Below are 23,057 nucleotides of genomic sequence, written 5' to 3'. Positions count from 1 at the left end.
GAGTATCCTGCAGGAATAGTGCAAATGCAGACAAAATATTATGTACAGGCAAGGTGGGCTGAGTATCCGCGCATAAAGCTCCAGTTGTTCAAAGTGCAGACTGCCTTGATGCACCCCCGGTCCACGCGTGAGACGACACGGAGCTCACAGTGTCGCTCGACTACCTTGGATGAGCAAAGTGGAGCGTCGGCAAAACTAGAAGACCCAGATTTGCACGATGGCCAAGTCAAAAAAGGGCGAGAGCAAATTCAAGAGGCTGGAGCAAGGAAAGCTGTGACGACGGGCCGTGGTGAGAAGCACTGACAAAGCTTGGTTTAGCTGTGATCCACTACAGCACCCAGGCCAGACAGTCAACAGAAACAGCCGACGAGCGACTTGCACCGCTAGCTAGCAGGTGCGGCGTCAATGTGTTGTGTGATTACCAGTAGATGACGGGGTCTTTGGTCAATGACTCGCAGGAGGAGCAAGCAATCGAACGCAGGATGAAGAAGCGGTCGGGCATCAGCATGAGGTTTGAACTCAAGCTGATGGGGCGAAAGGCGTCAGGCTGGAGTCGAGGTGGACAGCAAAAGAGGTGGCTGGAGAGCAAGGTCTAGGCTGTGTAAGCTTCAGGGCGACCCAGATACGGACCTGCGGCACCGTTGAGCCGGATGCTGTGAGCGCAGCGATGACGGTGCAGCTGGCTGTAGATGATATCAATGACGTTTTTCGATGATCCGTGCAATTGCATAGAAAAGACTCGAGTAGGGGGTCGAGTGTGAGGATGGCATTCGCAGCTGCTTCCCCCGATATTGGCTGTGCGCCTCAGTGACAAAGTGGCTGAGCGGTGGCTGGGGGCTGGGTCTGGCAATGAGCCGTTGGTGGACTTGGTGGATTTTTCAGCGGCGGCCCGCAGCGTGCCAGGGGATCTCGGGCCCAGGCACGCCAGTCTCCACCAGCAACAATACCAGTACAGGCACTGGCTGACTGGCGCACTGGCACTGGGCAGGCTGACAACGCTCGACAGGCGTGCCCGGGGATGCAGATAAATAGGACATCAACTTATGCTCTATCCTATTTCACAAGCAGAGCTACAGAGTAGAAATTAAGCTTTGAAGGTGACACCAATTGTAAGAGAATGGAGGTTGACCAAAAATAGAACTGAAACTGTGAACGAGCTGTCGTGTCTTGAATACTGAGTAGTCTCTGCCTACTGGCACCGTTGAAAAAATTCAATGTCGGGACGGAAGTGTGACCGACAAGGGGCCTTGCCAAAATAGGAACAAAAGGCGGCGGGAACCAGCTGCAAAGGACGATGCAAGTCTGATAAATGCTTTGTGGGAAACAGCCGATACTAACAAAAAGTGAAGAACATTGATCCGAGACACTGTCGTCTTGCTCTTGGTTACAAGCGCCTCTGCTCCAGTCTTACCCAGGTAATGCAATTACGGGCGCGCATAGCAGTATACTCTGAGCGTCTGTTTGGGATATTTTGGCAGTCAACTCTGTTTCAGTTTGCAGCGAACGCAAACTATAGCTCTGTTTCCTTCGTTGACGACGTGCTGCTGCATTGTGCTGGCTCGTTCAGCATTGCATAGTGGCCCAAGTGCGTTGAAATATTTATATTCTCGAATATCGCTCGTTGCAAACATCAAATCACGTGGGTCTACTAGCTCAGTCGGTTAGAGCGTCGTACTAATATCGGTAATCAAATACCAATATATGGTAATGCGAAGGTCACAGGTTCAATCCCTGTGTGGACCAGCGATTGTTTTTTTTTGCTCACTCCGTTACTTTTCCCTTTTTGCGTGGTGTGGGTTTTTGGTGGACGACGCTTAGGTGGGGTTAGCCTTGTGGCGTGGGCTGCCGTAACAAACGAACCTGGATGCTGAGAGAGCTTCTTACGCTGGCTGCCTCTTCTATGTAGTACTTTTAATAGGCCTTTAACTGTGTTAATAATCTACATATGTATAATGTTTCGGGTTTGAAAGTAGTATATATGTTGTCAGCAGAAAATGTGCAGAGTACTGAAGCTCTGTCGAACCAGCTACAAAGAGGGTGCTCATTGATTCTGTACAGGACGTAATATTTGTGTGTCGGCGTGCTAGAATACGCCCCAGAACATAATCAAGTTTAAATCGATGACAATGATAACAAGTTCAGAGAACACGAAAGCCAAACACTCAGAATTTATCCCTAACTTGATAAACTATTGCCGGCCCGGGCACTGTACTAGCCGATGCTGTGTATTTAGGGTAGCAGGGGTAGTGGTAAAAAATCGACTAACGTTTCAGTCGCCGCCAGCGATGCGCATGCTTCTTCTCCATGTAGAACAAAAAAGGCAATGGAACTCGAAACTGCATAAATCGACAGCGGAGTTTTCCTTCTAACTCTTGTCTTGCGTCTGCGCCCGACGTTTGCCTTACATGAAGCGTGTGGCTTGTGCCTCGCATGTTAGGCCAACCACTAGTCTGGCGTCACTAGCCACACTGAGGCGCACCACCAGTATTTTTTTCTCTCAGCGGTCGTCCTAGTCAAACGTGGGCAGGACCTAGCCTCGCTCACACCTTCTCAACTTCACATCACTTCAACCCCCACCAGACCGCCCTTACTGTGACTGCTTTGCCTGGTGCAGAGCCGCAAAAAAAACAACCGTCGAAGGAAAAAAGCAGAGCTACTTCCTCCGTTTGCATTCTTGGTCGACTGCTGCACCCAGCTGCATCTTGCGACCCAACTATCGACTTTGCGAATCCCTTTTCCACCTTCCACCCAACCACATAGCAATCATGGCTGCTGTCGCCGCGGAATCCGCCAATATGGACAAACAGGTCGATCTGTCTACGATCCCCATCTCCCCGAACGGAAAGGAAGAGTCCGATGCCGTTGACTCGGGCAAGCCCGTCACCGTATTCCACGACAAGGACAACTTCAACGTCAAGCACCAGCTTCAGAACAAATGGACACTGTGGTTCACGAAGCCCCCGAGCGGCAAGGTACACACCGACATAGCAGTGGCGGCAGGCCATACTGGTATCAAATTGCTAACATGATGCGACAGGGTGACAACTGGAACGACCTGCTCAAGGAGGTAATTACCTTTGACTCTGTCGAGGAGTTTTGGGGTGTCTACGTATGTGCTGTGGATGTGCCAATCTTGATTCCCAATCTAATCAGCTGATAGAACAACGTCGCTGCCGTTTCGGAGCTCGCCCTCAAGTCCGACTACCATCTTTTCAAGGCCGGCGTGCGACCCGAGTGGGAAGACCCCCAGAACAAGCACGGTGGCAAGTGGTCCTACCAGTACAAGGACAAGCGCAACGTCGAAGTCGACCGCCTCTGGCTGAATGTAGTCATGACCGCCATCGGCGAGACCCTCGAGGAGGAAGAGGATGGCGAGGTCATGGGCGTCGTTGTCAACGTTCGCAAGGCCTTCTACCGTATTGGTGTCTGGACTCGCACTATTGGTAAGAGCATTCCTGGCCGTGGAGACGGCGATGTCGCCGGTGGAAAGGGCCGTTCGAACGAAAAGGGCCGCGACGTTCTCCTTAGTATCGGTCGCCGCTTCAAGGAGGTTCTGGAGCTGCCCAACAGCGAGCAGGTTGAGTTTTCTGGACACACGGACAGCGCCCACGCCGGTAGCACGAGAGCCAAGGCCAAGCACACTGTCTAAAAGACAGGAGCAAATTGCGTTTTGGCAGCCCAAGAGTTGCAGGGGGAAAGTCGTTCTAATTACAGCTGTTAAGTCTGAAATTCGGCGAGAGGCAGGCTGCTCCGCGTAGAAGCCAGGGCCGCGTCGCATTTGTGAAGAAGACGGATTGTGATGACTGGCCTACGCCACATCTGTGTTGGCGGAAAATGCCTTGTCTATGTTATTAGTATCATGGCGGCGTTGCTAGGAAGCTTATTAATGATCGCATCGGGTGCCATTTGAAGTAGTCGGAGATGCCGTCATGCGTGGCTACCAAAATAGAATTTTAATATTAAGACCGACTCGGATTCGAGTGATGTTGTACAAGACTTTCTCTGAAGTAATAGTCGTACAGGCAATCTCCTAATGAGATGGGAACTCTTACAAGTGCTGTATTTCGTAAGACTATATACATGGGACCGATAATTCGGGCCCATTACAGTTCGTCGCCGCTCGTCTCCTCCACAAAGATGGCCTTGACGAGCTGCTTCTTGTTAATTTTGCCCATGGCGTTGCGGGGAATGTGGTCGACAATCTTCATGACCTGGGGGATCTTGTAGGCGGCGAGCCTGCCCTTGAGGGCGCGGCGCATCTCGAGCGGCGTCCAGCGGGCGGCGTGCTCCGTGTCGAGGATGATGACGGCGCCGACCTTTTGGCCCCAGCTGCCGCTCGGCACGGCGACGACGGCGGCCTCGGCGACCTCGGGCAGCGAGAGCAGCTCGCGCTCGACCTCTAGCGCGCTGACCTTTTCGCCGCCCGTCTTGATGATGTCGGCCGTCATGCGGCCCTGGATAAAGTACATGGGCCCCTGGGCCCAGCCCTGCTGCGCGCTGTTGTGCCCGGCGGTGTCGACGGGGCGGCGCACCGCGACGTCGCCCGTCTTGAACCACTTGCCGCCGCCGCCTTCGCCGCCGTCGACGAACTCTTTGGCAGTGGCGTCGGGGTTGCGCCAGTACTCGCGAAAGATGGTGGGCCCGCGGAGCTGGATCTCGCCGGAGCGCTCGCGGCCCTGGGCGTCGAGCTCGCGGCCGGGCTCGATGACGTCGCCCGTGTCCATGTCGACGAGGCGGGCCTCGACGGAGGGCAGGGGCCAGCCGACGCTGGCGTCGACGCGGTCGGAAAAGGCCAGGCCGCAGCTCAGGGCCATGCCGACCTCGGTCATGCCGTAGCGCTCGAGGAGCACGTTGCCGCCGCTGAGGGCGGCCCAGGCGGCCTTGACGGGGGTCGGCAGCGCGGCGGACCCGGAGATGTTGACGCGCAGGTGGCGCGGCGAAGTGGCCTCGCGGGTGGCGGCCTGCACGTCGGGCGAGAGCGCCTTGTGGCTGGCGAGGAGACGGCTGTAGACGGTGGGCACGACGGTGAAGAAGGTGATGGGGGAGGCGGTCGGATTAGGAAGGAAGGGTGCGGCAAGGCGCTTCCAGACGGCGTCGGCGTTGAAGGGGAACATGAACTCAATGGAGGAGCCGGCAAAGAGCGGCGTGAGAACGGCGTTGACGGTGCCGTGGATGTGGTGGAGGGGCAGGACGTGGAGGAGGCGGTCGGCGGGCGAGTACTCCCATGCTTGATGGAGAGAGCGGCACTGCGCTGTGAGGACTTCTTCGGGCAGCAAGACGCCTTTCTGAATCATGTATAAGCAAAAAAAGTTGTGGGGGTAAATGAATGAGATGTACTTACTGGTCGGTTGGTGGTGCCCGAGGTATATAGCATCAGGCCGGCACCGGAGAGGTCCTCGTCGGCCAACGAGACAGTCTCCTTGTTCGCCGCGCGCCCCGTGTGCTTGGGAAGCTCAAAGTAGACGGGCTTCCGCTGCAGGTCCGTGGCGAGCACCTCGCGGGCCTTGGCGGCAAACTTGGGGGAGGCGACGAGGACCGAGGCGGCGCTCTGGTCGAGGATGTACTGCAGCTCCGGGGCGGGAAAAGGCGGCGAGAGGGGCACGGCGATGGCGCGGGCGGCCATGATGGCCAGGAGCATGACTACATCGTTTTGTTTCAGCGACCAACTTGAACAAGGGGCCCGATTGTCGTTCCTGTGTAACGCTCGCGGAGGCGGGAAGTGTGGGATTTGTGAGACATACCGACATAGTCGTAGCTGTTTTCTATCAAAAAGGCCACGCGCTCGCCGGTGAGTGACTTCTCCTTCCCGCCCACCGCTTCCCGCAGGCGCTCCCGCGCGCGGGCGACGTCGCCGAGGAGCTCACCGTAGGTGAAGCGACGGCCGGAGAGAGCGTGGATGACGGCCGTGGACGCGGGGTCGTGCGCGGCGACGGCCTCGAGGATCGGGAGGCGCGGGAGGGAAGTGGCGGCACCAGCGGCGGCACCAGCGGCGGCAGTGGTGGTGGAGAGCATCCTGTAGCGAGGATGGCTATGTGCCGGCAGCCTGCTGCATGGGAGTAATCCGACGTGTATGCTGCTCTTGGCGAGGGCGGCAGCAGCAGCAGCAGCAGCAACGGCGCCGGGGGACGTTGTCAGTCGCCGGTGGACCAGCGACAGCGCTGATCGGACAGTCATGGGGGGACGAGGCAGAGGACGGCGCGAGCGCGCATGTGTCCGGGCGGGCGGGCGGGCGGGCGTCTCACGCAAGCACACCTGCTTATCGTCGGAGAAGAAAGCTACTAGAGTTGAGAACGGGGAAAATGAGCTGCAGGTTGGACTGATGGGAGGTGGGGTTGGACCGGATGTAAGCAGCAATGCAGAGCGTGGAAGTGCGCAAGTTGTCTGCCCCGGCGTCGAGGAGTTTTGGTGTTTCGAGCTGGGCTTCTTAGTGAGCCAGAAACATGATTTGGGGCAACACAACAACACAACACCCAACTAATAATAGAAGCCGACGAGTCCCCCGAGTTAATGCCACACAGCTGGGAATCGTTGCTTGCTTTATTTACCAGTAGCTCTACTAGCAGTTGGGACTATTGAAATCCACCGAGACGGAGATCGGACAGGCGTGCGGGGAGTTGTCAAGCAGCAAGAAGTGGGGGAAATGCTACCAGCGATGGCGAAAGCGATGCAGTTGCAGAAGCCGTGGTATCAATTTGGGGGCCGTTTCTTTTGATGCTTTCACTGTGGTATGAATTGACCGATTTTCTCACTTTTCATTTTATTTCGTTGATTTATTCGAGGCCAAATCTTGCATTCCGGTTCTTGCGGCCGCTGACCTAAGTCTCAGATTGGGTTGCACGCCTCACATGAAATAACTTGCACTGCATACACATGATGAATTCACCACCAGACTGGTATAAATAGAGTGGGATTGTGAATGTCGCATCGCATAAACCAGACTCCACCGTCTCGCGTGGCACGGCAAGCCCTTTTCCACTCCCAAGGATGACCCAAGACCAAGGCGAGACGACGACGACGACGACGGAGCAAAGACATGCATAACTTGTCGTGGCGTCCTATCGAGTGTCAATTGACTTTGACGGATGCGACGCCGGAGGGGATGCAACACATGGCAAATGAAATAAAAACAAATTAAAATAGGATCAAAGATTTACCATAAAAATGTACCTCCTCTAGCTTCCATGCCATGTCTCTCAGAGAAAAGTTGCTGGGCGGTGCGCGTCGGCATTTCTTTTGGGTCAGAGTTGGCACACCGCCACTGTCACTGTCCCTCCGTGTCTTTTTACGGGATCGCAGAAAAAAGAGGCGGACAATGGGGGTTTGGTCTGGCTTTCTGTCTCTTTTTTTTTTTGTTGATATCAAACTGAGTCATCTATCCGTGAGAGCGTTTGTGCCCCCTGCTCGCAAGGATAGCTTGACTTGTATCCAGCGTGTGGGCACATTTGCGCGCGCCCGTACCGAGCCCTCGGGATGAAAAAGAAAAATACGGCTGACTGCATAATCGTGCGGTCTATGCTGTGTACTGCCATGCGGTGCGCTGTTGCTGCAAAAGGCGATGCAGCAAGTGACGACGGAAACGGACTCAAGTCTCACACTCTTTTGTTCCTTTGACGGGCAGTCGTCACCATTTTTTTTTGGTTCTCTTTGCCATTGGTCCGTACATGTTGGAAAAAAAAAAAAGGCAGCACGCCACGGGCTGCAGGTATCCTAGTTGATATGACTGCTTGCCTCCCGATATTGTCATGCCAGGATACATACCTACCCAGCCAGCGCCTTTGCCAATGTACAAGTTACTTGACGGATGCCTACACGAGACAGCGCGCCCAGGGCTGGCCTCGCAACCAATAACAGGCACCTGCATCATCTACAACAAACCCATGCCCACGGGTACTAAACTCGAATTGCTTTTTGATGCAGTAGCGCCAAAAGCCTGGCATGCATTACCGGCACGCTGAATGGCTTCAGAAGCCTCAGCAGCCGTCACCGCCAAAAGCCCACAGGCCTTTTCCCCCTGTAAGCTCGCCCAGGCTAGCAGGCATCAGAGCGAGCAGCCCACCGGCCGCCCTGTCCGTTTGCACCGGTCCAGCGGCATGGTTCGCTAAGAAAGAAGTAAAAAAAAAAAGAGCACAACGCAAGGTGCCTCCACACCTTGTAACTTGGGCACCGAGAAATAGGCCTTTACCAGGTAATTATTTCTTTGGCAGGGGGACTTTGTTTAACAGCTGTTGGGGCCCCTTCTCACCGACTTGACCGAATCGCGCCGCCGCCTCGTGGCGTAGCACTACATACCGCAATCGGAAGAGACGGGGGGAGCAGAGGTGAAAATAAGAAAATAAATTCATGGCAGTGTAGAATCGAGCAGGCAAGAGAAAAAAAAAGTAAATACGGCTCTATAACCCCGTGTCTCTCACGAGTGTTTCTTTTCTTCTTCTCCTTCTCTTCACTCGTCGTCGTCAAGAGTCAATCTTGTCTCATCATCTTTTCTCGCCGCCGCTGCTGTCCCGGCCTTCTGCTGCTGTTCCCCACGCACGCACCCGAACAACTGACTTGAACCTTGTCTGCCGCCGTCCGTCCGCCGCACCTCTTGTCCGAGAAAACTCACCAGCTTTTCTTCAAATCTCTTCATCTTTCCAACAAAATCCAACATTCTTTTTCTTTTTTGTGCGGCTGGCTTCTCAATCAATTGACGAACCGCCGAGACACTGTTCATCCCATTCCGTCGCTTGTAACGCTGTACTGCCGCCGCTAGACTGCAGCACCTAAAATTTGACATCCAACTTGACCGATCCGCGCCCACCACCAACCACCACCACCACCACCACTCAAGGAAAAAAAAATTGTGCAGCAGAGCCGCCCGGGATGTTGCGCAGATACGCCCTCGGTTTCTCCTCTGTCGGAAGACAATTCTCTACCATGGGATCACCTACCCCCCTCGAAGACGCCATTCGCGCCAAGGTAAATACAGAAACACTCAGAGAGAGTTTCGTTCCGTGTCCGCCGTTTGTACTGACTCGATGGCGGCTGCGATAGATTGTCGCGGCGCTCAACCCTCTGACGCTGGAGATTTACAACGATTCTCACCTTCACTCCCACCACAAGGCCATGCAGGGCAGCACCTCCAAGGAGACTCACTTTCGGTATGGTTTTTTTCTCTTTCTGATGAGCGGCGCTCACGCACGTGAACCATTGACTGACCGCCCAACCAGCCTCGTCATCACATCAGACGCCTTCAAGTCCAAGATGCAGCCGGCCCGCCACAGGATGATTTACGCCCTGCTGCGCGACGAGATGGCCCAGGAGGGCGGCATCCACGCCCTCCAGCTGCGCACCCTGACGCCCGAGGAGGAGGCCAGGCAGCAGAAGAAAAAGGATGATGACGCCGCCGCCAAAGCTGCTGCTGCTGCTGCCACCGCTGCCGCCAACGAGGGCGCGTGAGCAACCAAGCGTCATGATGAAGACGCATTTGCTCTTCATGCTGCCAAACCGTCTCACCTCACCCTCATCGCCTGAATTTTTGTTTTGCAACTTCCAGAAAGAGAGGGGCAGCCGGCCGAGATTGACTTAGATGACCATTATACTCCTCAAGGAGAGAAAACAAAGGGATACCAGGCTCCCCAGGATGTTTTTCTATATTTTCTTTTACACTATACCGTCTGGATTACCCGTCCGTTTGACACGGCACACATCTAGATACTCTGCACACGCCCGTCACGACACAATAATAAAATTTATGAATTGAATGCACCATGCGGCAAATTAGATTTCGCCATCTCATGACTTTCATCTCATACGCTATGCCAAAAATCGGATATCTAAACTACCGTCACAGGATGCCACAAAGTGCGCTGCCAGATTAGGCAACAGAGCCTGCTTTGCTGCTCGAACTACGAGCGCTAGCCGAAGCTCTCTTCCGCCGCAGGGCTGCCCGCACCTTTTCTCTGTGTTGCCGTGCTGCGTCCTCGCCTGTAGACGCTGACCTCATCGCTAGTCGCTGAATGTATTGCGAGGCAACGGGCGCATTCGACCTCATGGACGACGGCGGAGCGGCCGAAACTGTCCTCCGGCCTAGTTGCGGCGATGACGCTTGTGGACTGCGAGTGGACTCTGCCACGGAAATGACTTGCTTGGAAGCCGAATTGGCCCTTCTATCAACAGCAGTGTTACTGGGAGAACCAGGCGGAGAGATTGGCCGTTCATCCAAAACTTTGTCCTGTGCTGGCACTTGATGATGTACCGCACCGCTTTGGCTGCTAGCTTCTGCGCGGGGCTCATCGACCTCCATCGGATCCTGCACTGCTTCTGCCAGTGGCGCTGGCGATACTGGCTCTGGCCCTGTCGCTTTTGGCGTCACTGCAGCTTCTGGTGCTTGGTCTTGCTCATATTGCGCCTGGAGATTGCGAGTTTCCGAAGCCTCCCGCTTGTAAAATGTCAACACGCGGCCGAGATTTGTGTTGTTGATGATATGCCGATTATACAATGGTTGCCCACTCTGCATGTTGTACCGCTCAATGGCGGAGATTGGCTCCTGGCCTGGTCCGGCGTTATTAACGTAGTCCAAAAAATTGCATGAAAAGAAGCGAATAAAGTCGTCGTATAAATAGTCTCGCAAGGCGCGCGTGTCTCGTAGAAACTCAAGATAGACACAGGTACTGACAAAATTGAGACGTGATCCATTATACGACTCGCAATAGTCTGGATAGGCGGCGCAGAATTCCCCGAAAGGCGTCTCTGCCTGATCTTCAGAGTCTTCCATGCTCCCTCCGCCCTGCTGGCCCTGCTGGTGCTCCTCGCCACCCGAGGAGTGTGACTTTGCACTCAACAGCTCTTCTGACGACGATTGGGCCTCTTCGGCTACTGACGCTGAGTTCTCAATATCGGCCATCTCTTCTGGCGCATCTTCTGCGGGCTCTTGAGCTGTGCTTGTGGCGTTCTGGGTTTGCGTTTGTGTAAGCGTGGCAGCCACGATAGAGCTAGACACAACTGTCTCCTGTGTCTCTGCAACCTCTAGGTGTTTCAACGACTGCATGCGGCTGTCTCTCGTAGCCATTTCATCTGCCTTGGGCTTTGTTGGGCTATCACTTCCCAAGTTAATCGGCTTGAACCTTTTGACTGGCCGTTGCCTCTTGTCAACCTTAGTCCGCCTCGTTGTCTCTGCGATGACAGTCTCTGGAACGGAATCATGATCTGGTTGGGCGCATGGCGGCGTGTTGGTCATTTGCATTGCACTTTGTCGTATGCGTTGACTTGCGGGCAAGTAAGGGTATCTGAAATGATGCCCATTTGCATCATCTTGTTGCTCATTCTCCCCGCATGGTAACTGTACTTCCAGTTCTTCTTCTTCCTCCTGACTGATCACTGGGAACGCTTCTTTTTTTTGACCGAAATCCAACGGAGCCCTTCGGTACGCTGCTCGAGCGTGCTGAGGGTAAGGAGTCTCCTCAACAACTGACGATCCAGGTATTCCTTCTCGCGTTGGGCGACGCTCATCTGGCGATGCCGAACAACCAGGAACATGGCGTTCGGGAGAGGACTCAGGTGTACCGCATTGTGACGGATACTTCGTCACCTCCTGCTCTGCATATTTGACAGGTTGTACTGAGGATACAGGCTTTCTATCTCGCCTTGGGTGACGTCCATCTGGTGATGTCGACCAATCAGAGACATGGAGTTCTGGAGAGGACGCAGGTGTACCGCGGGACGATGAAGGCTTCGGCAGCTCCTGCTCCGCGTTTTTGACAGATTGTGATGCGCGGCTGGCCGTCTGCTTGACACGCGCTTCATGTGCTGCTGTGACTGTCTGGAGCACGTGGTTGGGTACATTGGCTGCTCCGTGTGGTTTTTTTCTCAGTTGATGTATCCATGATTCGTCCTTTTCTAGCAGTTCCGCCTGATCTTTCGGGGGTTTCTTGCCATTTTTGCGATGTATCGCATCAATTAGGTCCTCAAACTGTGATGCGCTGTAGGACATTTGTGCGCCGTAGATGCACCACCATACAGTGTCTGATTTGATGCGCGATTATGTTACTGAATAGCTGTAGTACCGCAAGAGCTGTTGCAAATGCTCTCGTCAAGAAAAAGAGCTTCCCTCGTCGTTTCGTTCGGATGGTGGCCGCTGTGATGCTTATCGCTAGCGCAACGCGACAGTTCAAATGTTTAACGCGTGGAGGAGTGGCGTCACCTGGTGGAGCCAGCCTGTGCAGATAGCTCCAGCTGCCTGCCGTAGCTCGTGTCTGCCCGCCAGATGGATGCAAGCTGCGGCATCCCAAGGCAGCCACCGCAACACATTCTTTGCAACACCTCCGCACCAGCCAACACCATCGCGAGATTTCTCGGCCGCGCAGCACAAGACAGCTTTTTCTCGACCTCATAGTTTGCCTAGTCACGCCCTGATTGTGTCTGCGCAACCCGCCAGGGACGCCCGCCAAGCCTTTGCAACCGCACCTCTCAACGTAACTACGCAGACGCTGTGTTCGATACAGGATCGTGCTGCTCGACTACTGCATAAATTACCATGACAACTGCATATGACGCTGGCATCCGCATACCTGTTAGCTGCTAAAGTGCCTGCTACCGACTCCCTGGTGTTCGGGTCGTGTAAGCCATGGCGAGCAGCACAACGGCCAAGGCGCCGGGGTCTCCAGCGTCGAATCGGGGCTCGCCGTTCAGTCGGAGAAATCGACGCGACTCTACAACTTCCATCTCCGCTAGCTCCGTGATTGACAAGGAGCAAATGTCGAACACCCTTGACAGGATACACAACTCAGCAAGCCAGTCTGGTGCCCTCACTACCTTCAACGACTTTGCTCCTCCGCCTCGAGCCTCGCCCGCAGCTGAGGGCAAGGCTTCAACCGGAGATCTTGTCCAACACGGACTCAGCGGACTTTATACTAGATTTCGAGAGGCAGTAGGCGCCGTGAGCCCAACGAAAACGACGAGCCGGGATGACGACATGACGATCGAGACAGCCTCAAAACGGACATCAGTCTCTGGCAGTCACATCTCCAAGACTTCCGTTTCCTCCCTGAATCGGAGCGACAGTGCCATCACCACTGTGCCAGAATCTGCACAACCAATCTCGGTAGCGGAAGTGCCCTCCAGCAACGCCAGCGTCTCCGGAGAGAGCCGTAGCCTTCAACCGCCGTCCTCCAGAGGCAGTGCGGGGCTCGCCACTGGGTCGCAGCCAACTTCGTCATCTGGGCGCCCGACTCTTGCAAGCAAGTCAAGAGGCTCTTCTACTATCGACCCTGCCACTGGCTCTGTTACAGCTCAAAATAACTCTCACAGAGATGCCAGTCGAAGCACCATTCGAACAGAGGACAGTGGTGGCCTCGAATCCCGTCGAAGTCTTGGAAGAAGCGAAACGCACCACAGCCTTCCGACATTAGATATAGCCCACTACGATGCTACTGAGGGAAGGCTGCCACCTATTGCAAAGACAGATGATGCTTCTAGCTACGATGGAAGTGTGGACGCGCCCACCATGTCCCCTCGTTTGCAAATGACATCTGCTCCAGCAAACCACATACGCAGTCCCTCTGCAAACTCATCTATGCTAAGCCCCGATCACCTCAGGCGAAAGCCTGCCGTGATTGACCGAATAAGTCGCTCTAGATCCACGGTGTATTCTGTCTCTCGCGATTCCTCGCTCGATCGGACTGGAGCCCAACACAGCCCTGTCGAAATGTCAGGCTCTGATTCAAATCATCATGAAGTTCCTTCGCAACGCAGTGGACACGCGCACCTCATCTCTGGACATGCACATGCTCCCGGCACGACCACTGCCCGTGAAGGTGCGTCCGATCACATGAGCGCCCAGCTGGACAGAATGGGACGGCATGTGCTTAGCAAAGAGTTTTGGATGAAAGACGACACTGTGAAAGAGTGCTATCTCTGCCAAGCACCGTTTTCTGCATTCAGAAGAAAACATCACTGCAGAACTTGTGGTTGTATCTTTGATTCAAAGTGCACCAAGCTCGTGTCAGGAGACAAGTTTGGCGTCCAGGGCACACTGCGTGTTTGCAAACGTTGTTTGGAAGCAATGAATCGCCGTTTGGATGGAAGTGCATCAGAAGAGTCCGGTGATGAACAGTCATTCATGCCCAGAATATTTGGCCCCAGCCAACCAAAGCCTGGCCAAAGCTCACCATCGCAGCCAAAGAGACACAGCGATCCAGCGGCAACTGCGTCAGAAACCTTCAGTGGACAACGCCCCAGTGTTACTCCGATGATGGCAATTCCGGCCACACGTTGGGTGAATGATTCAAATCGCAATTCTGCTGTGCTAGAGATAGGATTGCCACAACTCAGCCGACCAGGGTCATCTCGCTCCCTGAAATCTCTGACAAATGCACGGCCTCAATCTTCAGCGGGACACAAACGGCACCACTCAAAACATGGCTTTCTTGGGCGCCTCAAAGGTGCTCCCGAAGAACGCGCTCCGTTTAGGAAGGGCATTGATGATGATACACCCAAAAAGTCTAAGTTCCCTGCCTTTCACGACGACAACATAATAGACCCCGAACTCGCAGATTTTATGTCGGACGACTCTAGTGGAGACGAACAGGTCAGCATTTTTGCGACTATGAGTACACCAGACATGCATTCTGCAGGCTTCGAGCAAGAAAAGTCAAATCTATCCCCGTTCACGAATACGGGCAGAAAACATAGACATCGGCCTGGAGAAAAGAGTATCAGTGGCATGAGCCACTTCAGCCGCGGCGCCGCAGATGAGACAAGTGCACCAACAAGTGTTTTGAATCACCGGAGAAGCAACAGAAGACGCAATATGAGCAACGTCAGTGGTGGCGCCCATCATGTGCCATCTCCGAGGCCAAAGTCGGCCATTTACAAAGCTCCGACCGGCTCCACCGAGGCTCTTGTCCCGAATGACAACGGCGATCACCTTGCAATGAGATCATCTCGCAGAGATTCTGTACCGTTCAACATACCGTCAAACACAGACTTGAACAACTCGAGTTTGAAGCATATAGACAAGCTACTGCATCAACTCCTAGATGACGCAGAAGTCCCTGAACCTGAAGCTTGGCAAAAATCTCTCGTGCCCATTCTGCTTCAATGCACCGATGACGTCTCACCAAATGTCATAAAAGGAGAGGATATGGACATACGCCATTATGTCAAATTGAAGAAGATTCCTGGCGGCAGACCACGCGACACTTCGTACGTCTCAGGTGTTGTTTTCACCAAGAATCTGGCCTTAAAAAGCATGCCGCGCAGAATTGGGAATCCGCGCATTTTGTTGGTTACCTTTCCTATCGAATATCAGCGTCACCAGCAGCATTTTATGAGCTTGCAGCCGGTCATTGAAGGCGAGAGGGAATATTTGCGCATCGTGGTTCAAAGACTGGCAAAACTTTCACCGCAAGTTGTACTCTGTGAAAAGGGTGTGTCTGGAATTGCATTGCAGCTTTTCGCAGAGCTTAACATTTCCGTTGCGTACAACGTCAAGCACACTGTGATTGAAGCGGTTGCTCGCTGCGCCGAAGCAGACATCTTGAGCTCCCTGGATAGACTAGCCTTGCCAGTTTCCACGGGTCGCTGCTCAAGCTTCGAGGTCAAGACTTATGTCAACAACAGCTTTGTGCGCGGCAAGAAGTCATACATATTTCTTGCTGGCTGTCGTCCCGACCTGGGCTGTACGATATCCTTGCGAGGAGCTGACAGTATCACTCTGTCAAAAATCAAGTACATCGTAGAGTTCATGTCATACGTGGTGTACAACCTTCGATTAGAATCCAGTCTTCTACGAGACGAGTCCATCGAGCCAGACGAAGGGGATACCTCACTTTCCAACTCCTATGTCATGAATGAAAGCTTCAAGACCTCAAGCTCCGCCGAAGATGGAAAACAAGCAGTCCGCATCGCATCGCAACAAGATTCGACGAAGAACGAACAACAAGCTCAAGCTACAGCGAAAGCTGATCTGGATGGCGCGGCCGACACTGGACAGCCCAGCGAGGAACGACCAAAGCCCCCGTCCCTGCATGATTCGCAAGACAGTGGCACGGGGGATCCTCCAGTGCCAGATGATGTGCCCATGCCGACGTTTTACAGCGACATGGTGGCTAAATATGAGACTAAGATTTTATCAGCCTCACCCTATGTCAAGTTCACCCAACCGCACGTTTTGATGAGGGCGCGAGAACAAGAACGACGGCTTCTGTACCTTCGGCGCCTGCGAGACCAAACAGTTATTGACGAACAGGACGAGTCAAGCACTGACCGCGCAAAATTCCAGCTTATCAAACCTGAAATGATCGAGAAGATTGGCCAAAAGGCGCCCAAGCAGATCCTGGAAATTCTCCATGCCATGCATGATGCCGAATACGACAAAGCGTTATTCAACTACCAAACGGGAACTCGACAATGGGAAGCGTATATCCAAGGCAATCTGGATCTGTTCGATCCTTACTCGCATCAAAATATTGTTGTGTTATATTCAGAAATCTGCACCGAAACCAAAATACCGTGCACGGAGCCCAGTCTCGTGGCAATTAATTTTTACGACGAGCAGCACGTATACACCGGCATGGACCCAGACTGCACGCTTGGCCAATACATTCAAGATCTTGCCGAAACAAAGGATGCAGTTTGTGAGTCAAATGGTTGCGACAGGAAGCTGATTGAACATCATCGTACCTATGTTCACGATCAGTACCGCATTACGGTCTTCGTGGAGAATGCGCCACCGGACGTGACTAGACGCCAAAGCCTTGGGGATGGCATTACCATGTGGACGTACTGCAAAACTTGCAAGAAAGACTCGGAGGAGGTTCCCATGTCTGATGCCACCTATAAGTACTCCTTCGGAAAATACCTCGAGCTGCTCTACTGGGGCCGCGGCCTTCGCATCAAGCACGGCATTGATTGCCCGCATGACCACTCTCGAGATCATGTTCGCTACTTCAGCTTCAGTGACGCTCGAGTTCGCATTCATTGGGACCCTGTTGACCTTTTGGAGATTGTGGTCCCTAGAGCCAGAATCACTTGGAAGGTACAGAATGATTTGAAGCTAAAGAACGAGATTTTCACCAGAATGGAAGAGCGTTGGCGCAAGTTTATGTCTTCTGTCAAAGCAAGACTACAGAGCATTCGCATTGACAGTGTCTTGCCAGAGAAGGCTGAGCTTTGCAAAGCAGAAGTCGAGGTCCTCACGAAGAAGATGCAAGGAGAACTTCCAGTCATGCTACGCAAGTTGGAGGGCGTCTACGTAAACTCAAAGTATTACGAAATCGTTCCCTTCAATGGCCTTGTGCGCGAAATGTTGGAAGTCGCGGGAGAGTGGGACCAAGCTTTCGCCAAGTTTGAGGCAGACTTCTTGGGAGACAAAGATATGCGGCAGCTGACAATGATGCAATTGAAGAAGATGTTCACCGACGAGTCGAAGGAGTCTGTGCCCAACCCAGAGGAGACGATGAACTCGGCTACCGATAGCGACGATCGGCCATCGCAGAGCTTCTCTGAGATTGACGAGAAGAGCACTCAACCAACAGAATATACAGACATGGATGGGAGTCTCTTGCGCACTTCGGAAGGAAAGGACAATGGCGAATGCAACGAAAAGGTCGAGATCCCCGCTGAAGGTGCCATTGAGCGTGTCGAGGCACTCGATTTGGCAGGCTCCGAGTCGATCATATCTGGCCCCAGCCAGCCGCCAGAGAAAGCACGCGTGGAAGCACGCGTGGAAGCCTCGCGAGCTGAAAGCGCGGAGTCGATTGATTCATCCAGAACAGTGTTGCCACCTGTCGCTCATGATAACACACCGGCCCCCATGGGCGATGGCCAATCGCTTACGGAAAAGGTGGACCGTATGCGACGTGAACAAGCACGGAAAGCAAGTGAAGACGCATTGAATAGCAAAGAAGACGAGAGCGGCATACCACGCTCCTCACCTCCCATAGTCAGGGCTGTTTCGCACCCCCAGCGCATTCCAAGGGTCGGGACGACTCCTGGCAATTCCTCAAACACCGCAGATCAGGTGGAAACTGCTGCAGAGCCGCAAGCTGAGGGGTTCATCAAAGTTGATAAGCGTTTATCGGAGAGGCTTGGTCTGTCAGCTCTGAAACAGCGCGGGAAGTCTGCTACCTCCGGTATTCCTCGATTGATTACCAAGAAGAAGGATAAAGAGTCCAAGGTTTCGACTCTCACGAGACACTTCGAACAAATCAGCCGGGAGTTTGAGAAGGAGCGCATACGTGACAAGAAGAAGCGAGCTGCTAGTCTCCGATACCCTCGCGCGTTGCTTCCAAGGACATCTACGAGAGTCACAATTCAGGTTTACGACGACTTGGATGCAGCTTTCGAGGAACCAGCCGCAGTAGCTGAGGCAACTGGCGAGCGAAAAGTTGAGCAAGCTTCTAATCCGACTCAGCCGACAGAAAATTCAGATGTGGTCAAGGTTGGCCGGATGACGGAGTCACCTACCCCGATGGATTCTGCGCCGAAGGCAGCAGATCAAATTTCTGTTGCCGGGACAGATGAAACCGCGACTGGTAGAGAAAACCACCAAGACTCGGATGAAGAGGAGCGTGCAAGCGACACAGAGCCCAGTGTTTCTGACGAGTTTCTCCCAGACATCAAAGAGATTGCCGATTCTACACAGGAAATTCCGCTGGAGCTTCCTAAACACCAAAAGAATACGCTCATGAAGTACCTCACCAAGTTCTGGGCAGAAAGATCTGCCAGTGGCTGGTCTGCACTGGACTATCCTATCAATCCGACGGATCACATTTTCGTCGACTCCAATGTTATTGTGCGCGAGGACGAACCAAGTTCCGTCATCGCATTGGCCCTCAATAGCGAGGATTACAAAAACAAGCTCGAGCTCATCCGCCGCGAGCCCCAAGAAATGACCCAAGATAAATTGTCCGATGACACTGCGCAGCCCAAGTCAAAGCCTGCGTCGGAGCACCTAGGGCGTCATTCGGATGCAAGCGAGCTCGAGAAGAGTTTGTTGCGCATCACCGGAACGCACCTTAAGTATCAGTTCAAGGAAGGTGCGGCTGTCATGACTTGCAAGATATTCTATGCTGAGCAGTTTGACGCTCTGAGAAGGAAATGTGGCATCGCTGGGCGCATTGTTGAGTCTCTTTCGCGCTGTATGAAGTGGGACTCTCGTGGTGGGAAAACTCGGTCTGTCTTTTTGAAGACACTAGACGACAGATTGGTGTTGAAGGTGAGTAAAGTGACAAACGACAGAAACAAGACAATGCAGAAACTGACTTTGACTAGTCATTGTCTCCTATTGAGACATCGGCTTTTTTGAACTTCGCCCCCGGCTACTTTAGCATCATGGCAGAAGCATTATTCCACGACTTGCCGTCTGTTATTGCCAAGATGTTGGGCTTCTTCCAGGTCATTATCAAGAACCCGATTACTGGTACAGATGTGAAGCTTGACCTGATCTTGATGGAGAACTTGTTTTACGACAGATCGCCGACCCGAATTTTTGACTTGAAGGGCTCTATGAGAAACCGTAAGATTCAGTCAACAGGCGAGCAAAATGAAGTGCTTTTGGATGAGAACATGGTCGAGTATATATACGAGTCTCCCCTATTCGCCCGCGAGCATTCCAAGAAACTACTGAGAGCATCTGTGTGGAATGATACACTGTTTCTCGCTCGACAGGATGTCATGGACTACTCTCTAATGATTGCCGTCGATGAAGCCAGGAAAGAGCTTGTGGTGGGCATCATTGATTGTATCAGGACGTACACTTGGGACAAGAAGCTTGAAAGCTGGATCAAAGATCGTGGGTTCGCGGGCGGTGGCCGCAATCGACCAACTGTTACGAGTCCAAAGGAGTACAAATCTCGCTTCCGAGAGGCGATGGCAAGGTACGGAGCGTAACACTTCCACACCACTTGCAGCTTTACTAACACGGAGCATTTAGATACATCCTGCAAGCGCCAAATTGCTGGCATCTGTTTAATAATCCCCAGTACCCAGTGTACTATGGACGTGCCAGGTTTGAAGACCAGCCCGAGCTACAAAAGTAAATGATGAGATGAGAACATGTTTTGTTTTCGGTACACTTATTATTTGTTTGTTTGGGACAATGTACGGCGTTGAAAGATTTGGGATCGTATTTTCGAATTGGGCATATAGCTATTACTTTGGCATGCATAGCGAATACACGATGATATGATTTTTATCAAGGCTGACCTTATTTGTAAAGTCATTTTGAACCAGCGGTATTACTTGTTATACCTTATAAAAGAGGAAAACCACACAATTTCCCTGACGCTGTCGTGTAGTTTATTTAATCGCATCAACTCGGTATGGCATAGACTGGTGCAGGTCGTAAACTCATAAAGCGGGTCTTCGTGAACGTTGACGCCTTACTACAACGTCGGTCGTTCAACTCACCATGACTCTTTGCCATCACGACGCCCGCTTCCCATGTCCATAGAACTCAATTGGGAGACGCTCACGAGCGGGCCCGACGGCGATGCGCTGGCGGAGCGCATCCGCGGCTTTATCCACGACAAGTTCCAGAGCGTGCCGCTGCCACGCTTCATCAAGTCGGTCACGGTGCACGGCTTCGACTTTGGCAGCATCCCGCCGACGTTAGAGCTCAAGGACATTGCAGACCCGCTGCCGGACTTTTACGAGCAGGAGCTGGAGGACGACGAGAGCGACGACGAGGCGGATGAGGAGGACGAGCACGGCCACGGCCACCACCACCATCACGGCGACTATCAGGCGTCGCGGCAGCAGCGCCAGATGAGCCGGAATCGGCCGGCGGACCTCAAGACGGCGATTCGGAATGAGTTTTCGCATCACCACTATGACTTGGGGAGCCCGTTTATGGGCATGTCGACGCCGGGCCTGCTCGGCGGCCCGGGACTGAGCTACCACCTCCACGGCCACCTCGGGACGGGGACGCAGACGCCGCTGGCCGCCGTCGCGGGTGCACACATGAGCAACAGCTGGCTCGGTCACGGGTTCGACAGCGTGTCGGCGGCCGAGGCAGCGGCAGCAGCTGCTGCGGCAGAGGCGCGCATGGCGTCGAATCACAGCCGCAACCCTTCGCAGAGCAGCATCTCGGTGGACAACTTTCCTTCAAGCTTTAGGGCACATGCGGTGCAGCCGTTACAGTCGACAGCGTCTGCGACGGCTTCCCCGTCGCAGCGCGGTCTCCGCGAAAAATCGAGCGTCTCGACGCTGGCGCCGACCTCCATCGGCAACTCGCGGCCGCCGACGCGGGATCCGCATGCGGACTCGGCCATCGTCGACTCGGACTACGACGACAATGGCGACGAAGACGGCAACGATGCCGACAGGACGGCGCCGTTGCCGGACAGCACCACGACCCCGCCGCCGCGGCGACGAGAGCCCCGCGCGGAGGACGTGCAGGCCGTCTTTCGCATCCAGTACGCGGGTGACATTCGCCTCAACCTGACGGCCGAGATCCTGCTCGACTACCCCATGCCGAGCTTCGTGGGCATCCCGCTCAAGCTCAACATTACCGGCCTGTCGTTTGACGGCGTGGGCGTGCTGGCACACATCCGGAAGCGCGTGCACTTTTGCTTCCTGAGCCCCGACGATGCGCTCGCGGCCGTCGGGCCGGACGACGGCAATGCAGCGGCGGCGGCGGATGGTAGCGGTGGCCGGCCAGGCTCCAAGGGCAGCCAAGCGGCAGCCGCCGGAGAGGCTGAGAGTGGCCGGGGGACGAATGCACGCTTCGGCGGCCTGCTGCAGGAGATCAAGGTCGAGAGCGAGATTGGAGGGCGCGAGGGCGGCAAGCAGAGCTTAAAAAACGTGGGCAAGGTGGAAAAGTTCGTCCTGGAGCAGGTGCGCAGGATATTCGAAGAAGAGTTTGTATATCCGAGCTTCTGGACATTTCTGGTCTAGGACACTGAATCACGATGAGATGTTTATGAATGGGATAGTGGTAGTGCATGGCATAGAATTTGGGTCGTTTTATCACGCGCCTTGCAGGACGTCCGCTAGTTTACTGTAATAGATCCAAAGGAGTCCTATTTTCAGGCCGCTTGCTACGTCAATGTTCGTCTGAAGCCCTGGTACGCCTGCTGGAGATCCATGTCCAGCTCTCTGGCCTGCTGTTCGCTAAGTTCCTCGCTTGCCTTCATCTGATTGAGCGTGATGAGCCATTGCACAATCTTTCCTCTATTCTCAAAGTCCTTGTCCGTCACCTTGTTGACTGACTGGATAACGTCGGACAAGAGAGGGTGGAGCTGATCTTTGGACAGCAGACCAAGTTTGACGGCGTCAAGAAACGTGATGAAGTCCTGTGTTGCCTCGAGAATCAGGACACCACTTGTGTTGTTCCTGTCGGATGAGCCAACGGCGGCTGACGAAGAGGGCGTCGTGATGGTGGAGGGCATGCCAGCTTGAAGTCGTTTCGTCGCGCGCGGAGCTTCAATCTAAATTTCTGGTCAGCGCGAGAATGAAAAATACGTCGACGAACATTTCCTCTTACATCCCACTTTGCTTGGAACTCTTCGAGTCCGCCGAATTCTCGGGCAATGGTCTCGTCGGCTAGCAGCGCATTGTACTGCCGCAGCGACCTCTCGCATATCTCTGTATATTCCGCCTCTGACACGGCATCTTTTATAAAGGCCTTTTCCAACTCGTCGAGGGTTACTATAATACTGAAAAGTTCGGCGAGGGAATCTTGCAGGTCGCGCTCTGCTCGCGTGCTCGTCAAGGTCACTTCCTTAGCGATGACGTACTTGGTTAGCGGAAGCCGTAGCTAAGGGTCGAGCAGCGACACCGTCTATAAGTATACCTCGTCTAGATTGATTGATGCGGAAAGCGCTGTATTGGGAACATAGCTGTGTGGCGTAGGCGCATAGCTCTGCCTAGGAAGCATTGTGACGTGTCGTGGATGTATCAACTCATGGTACAGTGGGAAGCTCCAGGCGGATGGCGCCTGCAATCGCAGCTCTTCAGGGTCAGTGGGCTGGCGGGCGGCAGTTTGGCGGGGAACTCGAATCTCAATTAGGGATCAGCGGCAGAATCTCTCACCGCCCAGCCCAAATCCTGGGCGGCATTATCGATAAGCCAACGCT

The 23,057-nt window shown here is 53.9% G+C and overlaps 8 protein-coding genes across 8 annotated transcripts; 4 read left to right on the top strand and 4 right to left on the bottom strand.

Annotated features, from left to right (window-relative positions):
- Nucleotides 1-2,765: 2,765 nt before the first annotated feature.
- On the top strand, nucleotides 2,766-3,649 carry LMH87_006765 (uncharacterized protein; the record flags this gene model as incomplete). The annotated part of the gene is made up of 3 exons (XM_056204703.1): nucleotides 2,766-2,972; nucleotides 3,038-3,109; nucleotides 3,161-3,649. The coding sequence occupies 3 exons, from the start codon at nucleotides 2,766-2,768 to the stop codon at nucleotides 3,647-3,649; spliced, it is 768 nt and encodes a 255-aa protein (XP_056060033.1).
- Nucleotides 3,650-4,103: 454 nt separating this feature from the next.
- On the bottom strand, nucleotides 4,104-6,174 carry LMH87_006764 (uncharacterized protein; the record flags this gene model as incomplete). The annotated part of the gene is made up of 3 exons (XM_056204702.1): nucleotides 4,104-5,285; nucleotides 5,342-5,640; nucleotides 5,742-6,174. The coding sequence occupies 3 exons, from the start codon at nucleotides 6,172-6,174 to the stop codon at nucleotides 4,104-4,106; spliced, it is 1,914 nt and encodes a 637-aa protein (XP_056060032.1).
- Nucleotides 6,175-6,256: 82 nt separating this feature from the next.
- On the bottom strand, nucleotides 6,257-7,228 carry LMH87_006763 (uncharacterized protein; the record flags this gene model as incomplete). The annotated part of the gene is made up of 5 exons (XM_056204701.1): nucleotides 6,257-6,415; nucleotides 6,471-6,535; nucleotides 6,750-6,810; nucleotides 6,869-7,055; nucleotides 7,155-7,228. The coding sequence occupies 5 exons, from the start codon at nucleotides 7,226-7,228 to the stop codon at nucleotides 6,257-6,259; spliced, it is 546 nt and encodes a 181-aa protein (XP_056060031.1).
- Nucleotides 7,229-8,859: 1,631 nt separating this feature from the next.
- Nucleotides 8,860-9,435, top strand: LMH87_006762 (uncharacterized protein; the record flags this gene model as incomplete). Its single annotated transcript, XM_056204700.1, has 3 exons — nucleotides 8,860-8,955; nucleotides 9,031-9,137; nucleotides 9,207-9,435. 3 exons carry the CDS (start codon nucleotides 8,860-8,862, stop codon nucleotides 9,433-9,435), a joined length of 432 nt encoding a protein of 143 aa, XP_056060030.1.
- A 418-nt stretch (nucleotides 9,436-9,853) lies between these two features.
- Nucleotides 9,854-11,968, bottom strand: LMH87_006761 (uncharacterized protein; the record flags this gene model as incomplete). The annotated part of the gene is made up of 2 exons (XM_056204699.1): nucleotides 9,854-11,184; nucleotides 11,692-11,968. The coding sequence occupies 2 exons, from the start codon at nucleotides 11,966-11,968 to the stop codon at nucleotides 9,854-9,856; spliced, it is 1,608 nt and encodes a 535-aa protein (XP_056060029.1).
- Nucleotides 11,969-14,785: 2,817 nt separating this feature from the next.
- LMH87_006760 (uncharacterized protein) lies at nucleotides 14,786-20,018 on the top strand (the record flags this gene model as incomplete). Its single annotated transcript, XM_056204697.1, has 3 exons — nucleotides 14,786-19,195; nucleotides 19,252-19,856; nucleotides 19,913-20,018. The coding sequence occupies 3 exons, from the start codon at nucleotides 14,786-14,788 to the stop codon at nucleotides 20,016-20,018; spliced, it is 5,121 nt and encodes a 1,706-aa protein (XP_056060028.1).
- Nucleotides 20,019-20,421: 403 nt separating this feature from the next.
- LMH87_006759 (uncharacterized protein) lies at nucleotides 20,422-21,876 on the top strand (the record flags this gene model as incomplete). The annotated part of the gene is made up of 1 exon (XM_056204696.1): nucleotides 20,422-21,876. One exon carries the CDS (start codon nucleotides 20,422-20,424, stop codon nucleotides 21,874-21,876), a length of 1,455 nt encoding a protein of 484 aa, XP_056060027.1.
- Nucleotides 21,877-22,019: 143 nt separating this feature from the next.
- Nucleotides 22,020-22,858, bottom strand: LMH87_006758 (uncharacterized protein; the record flags this gene model as incomplete). Its single annotated transcript, XM_056204695.1, has 3 exons — nucleotides 22,020-22,409; nucleotides 22,466-22,702; nucleotides 22,775-22,858. 3 exons carry the CDS (start codon nucleotides 22,856-22,858, stop codon nucleotides 22,020-22,022), a joined length of 711 nt encoding a protein of 236 aa, XP_056060026.1.
- Between the last annotated feature and the right edge of the window lie 199 nt (nucleotides 22,859-23,057).

The sequence above is a fragment of the Akanthomyces muscarius genome, chromosome 1 (assembly GCF_028009165.1).
Source record: "Akanthomyces muscarius strain Ve6 chromosome 1, whole genome shotgun sequence".
NCBI classification, from domain to species: Eukaryota; Fungi; Ascomycota; class Sordariomycetes; order Hypocreales; family Cordycipitaceae; genus Akanthomyces; species Akanthomyces muscarius.
This window is presented reverse-complemented; position numbering and strand designations above follow the sequence as displayed.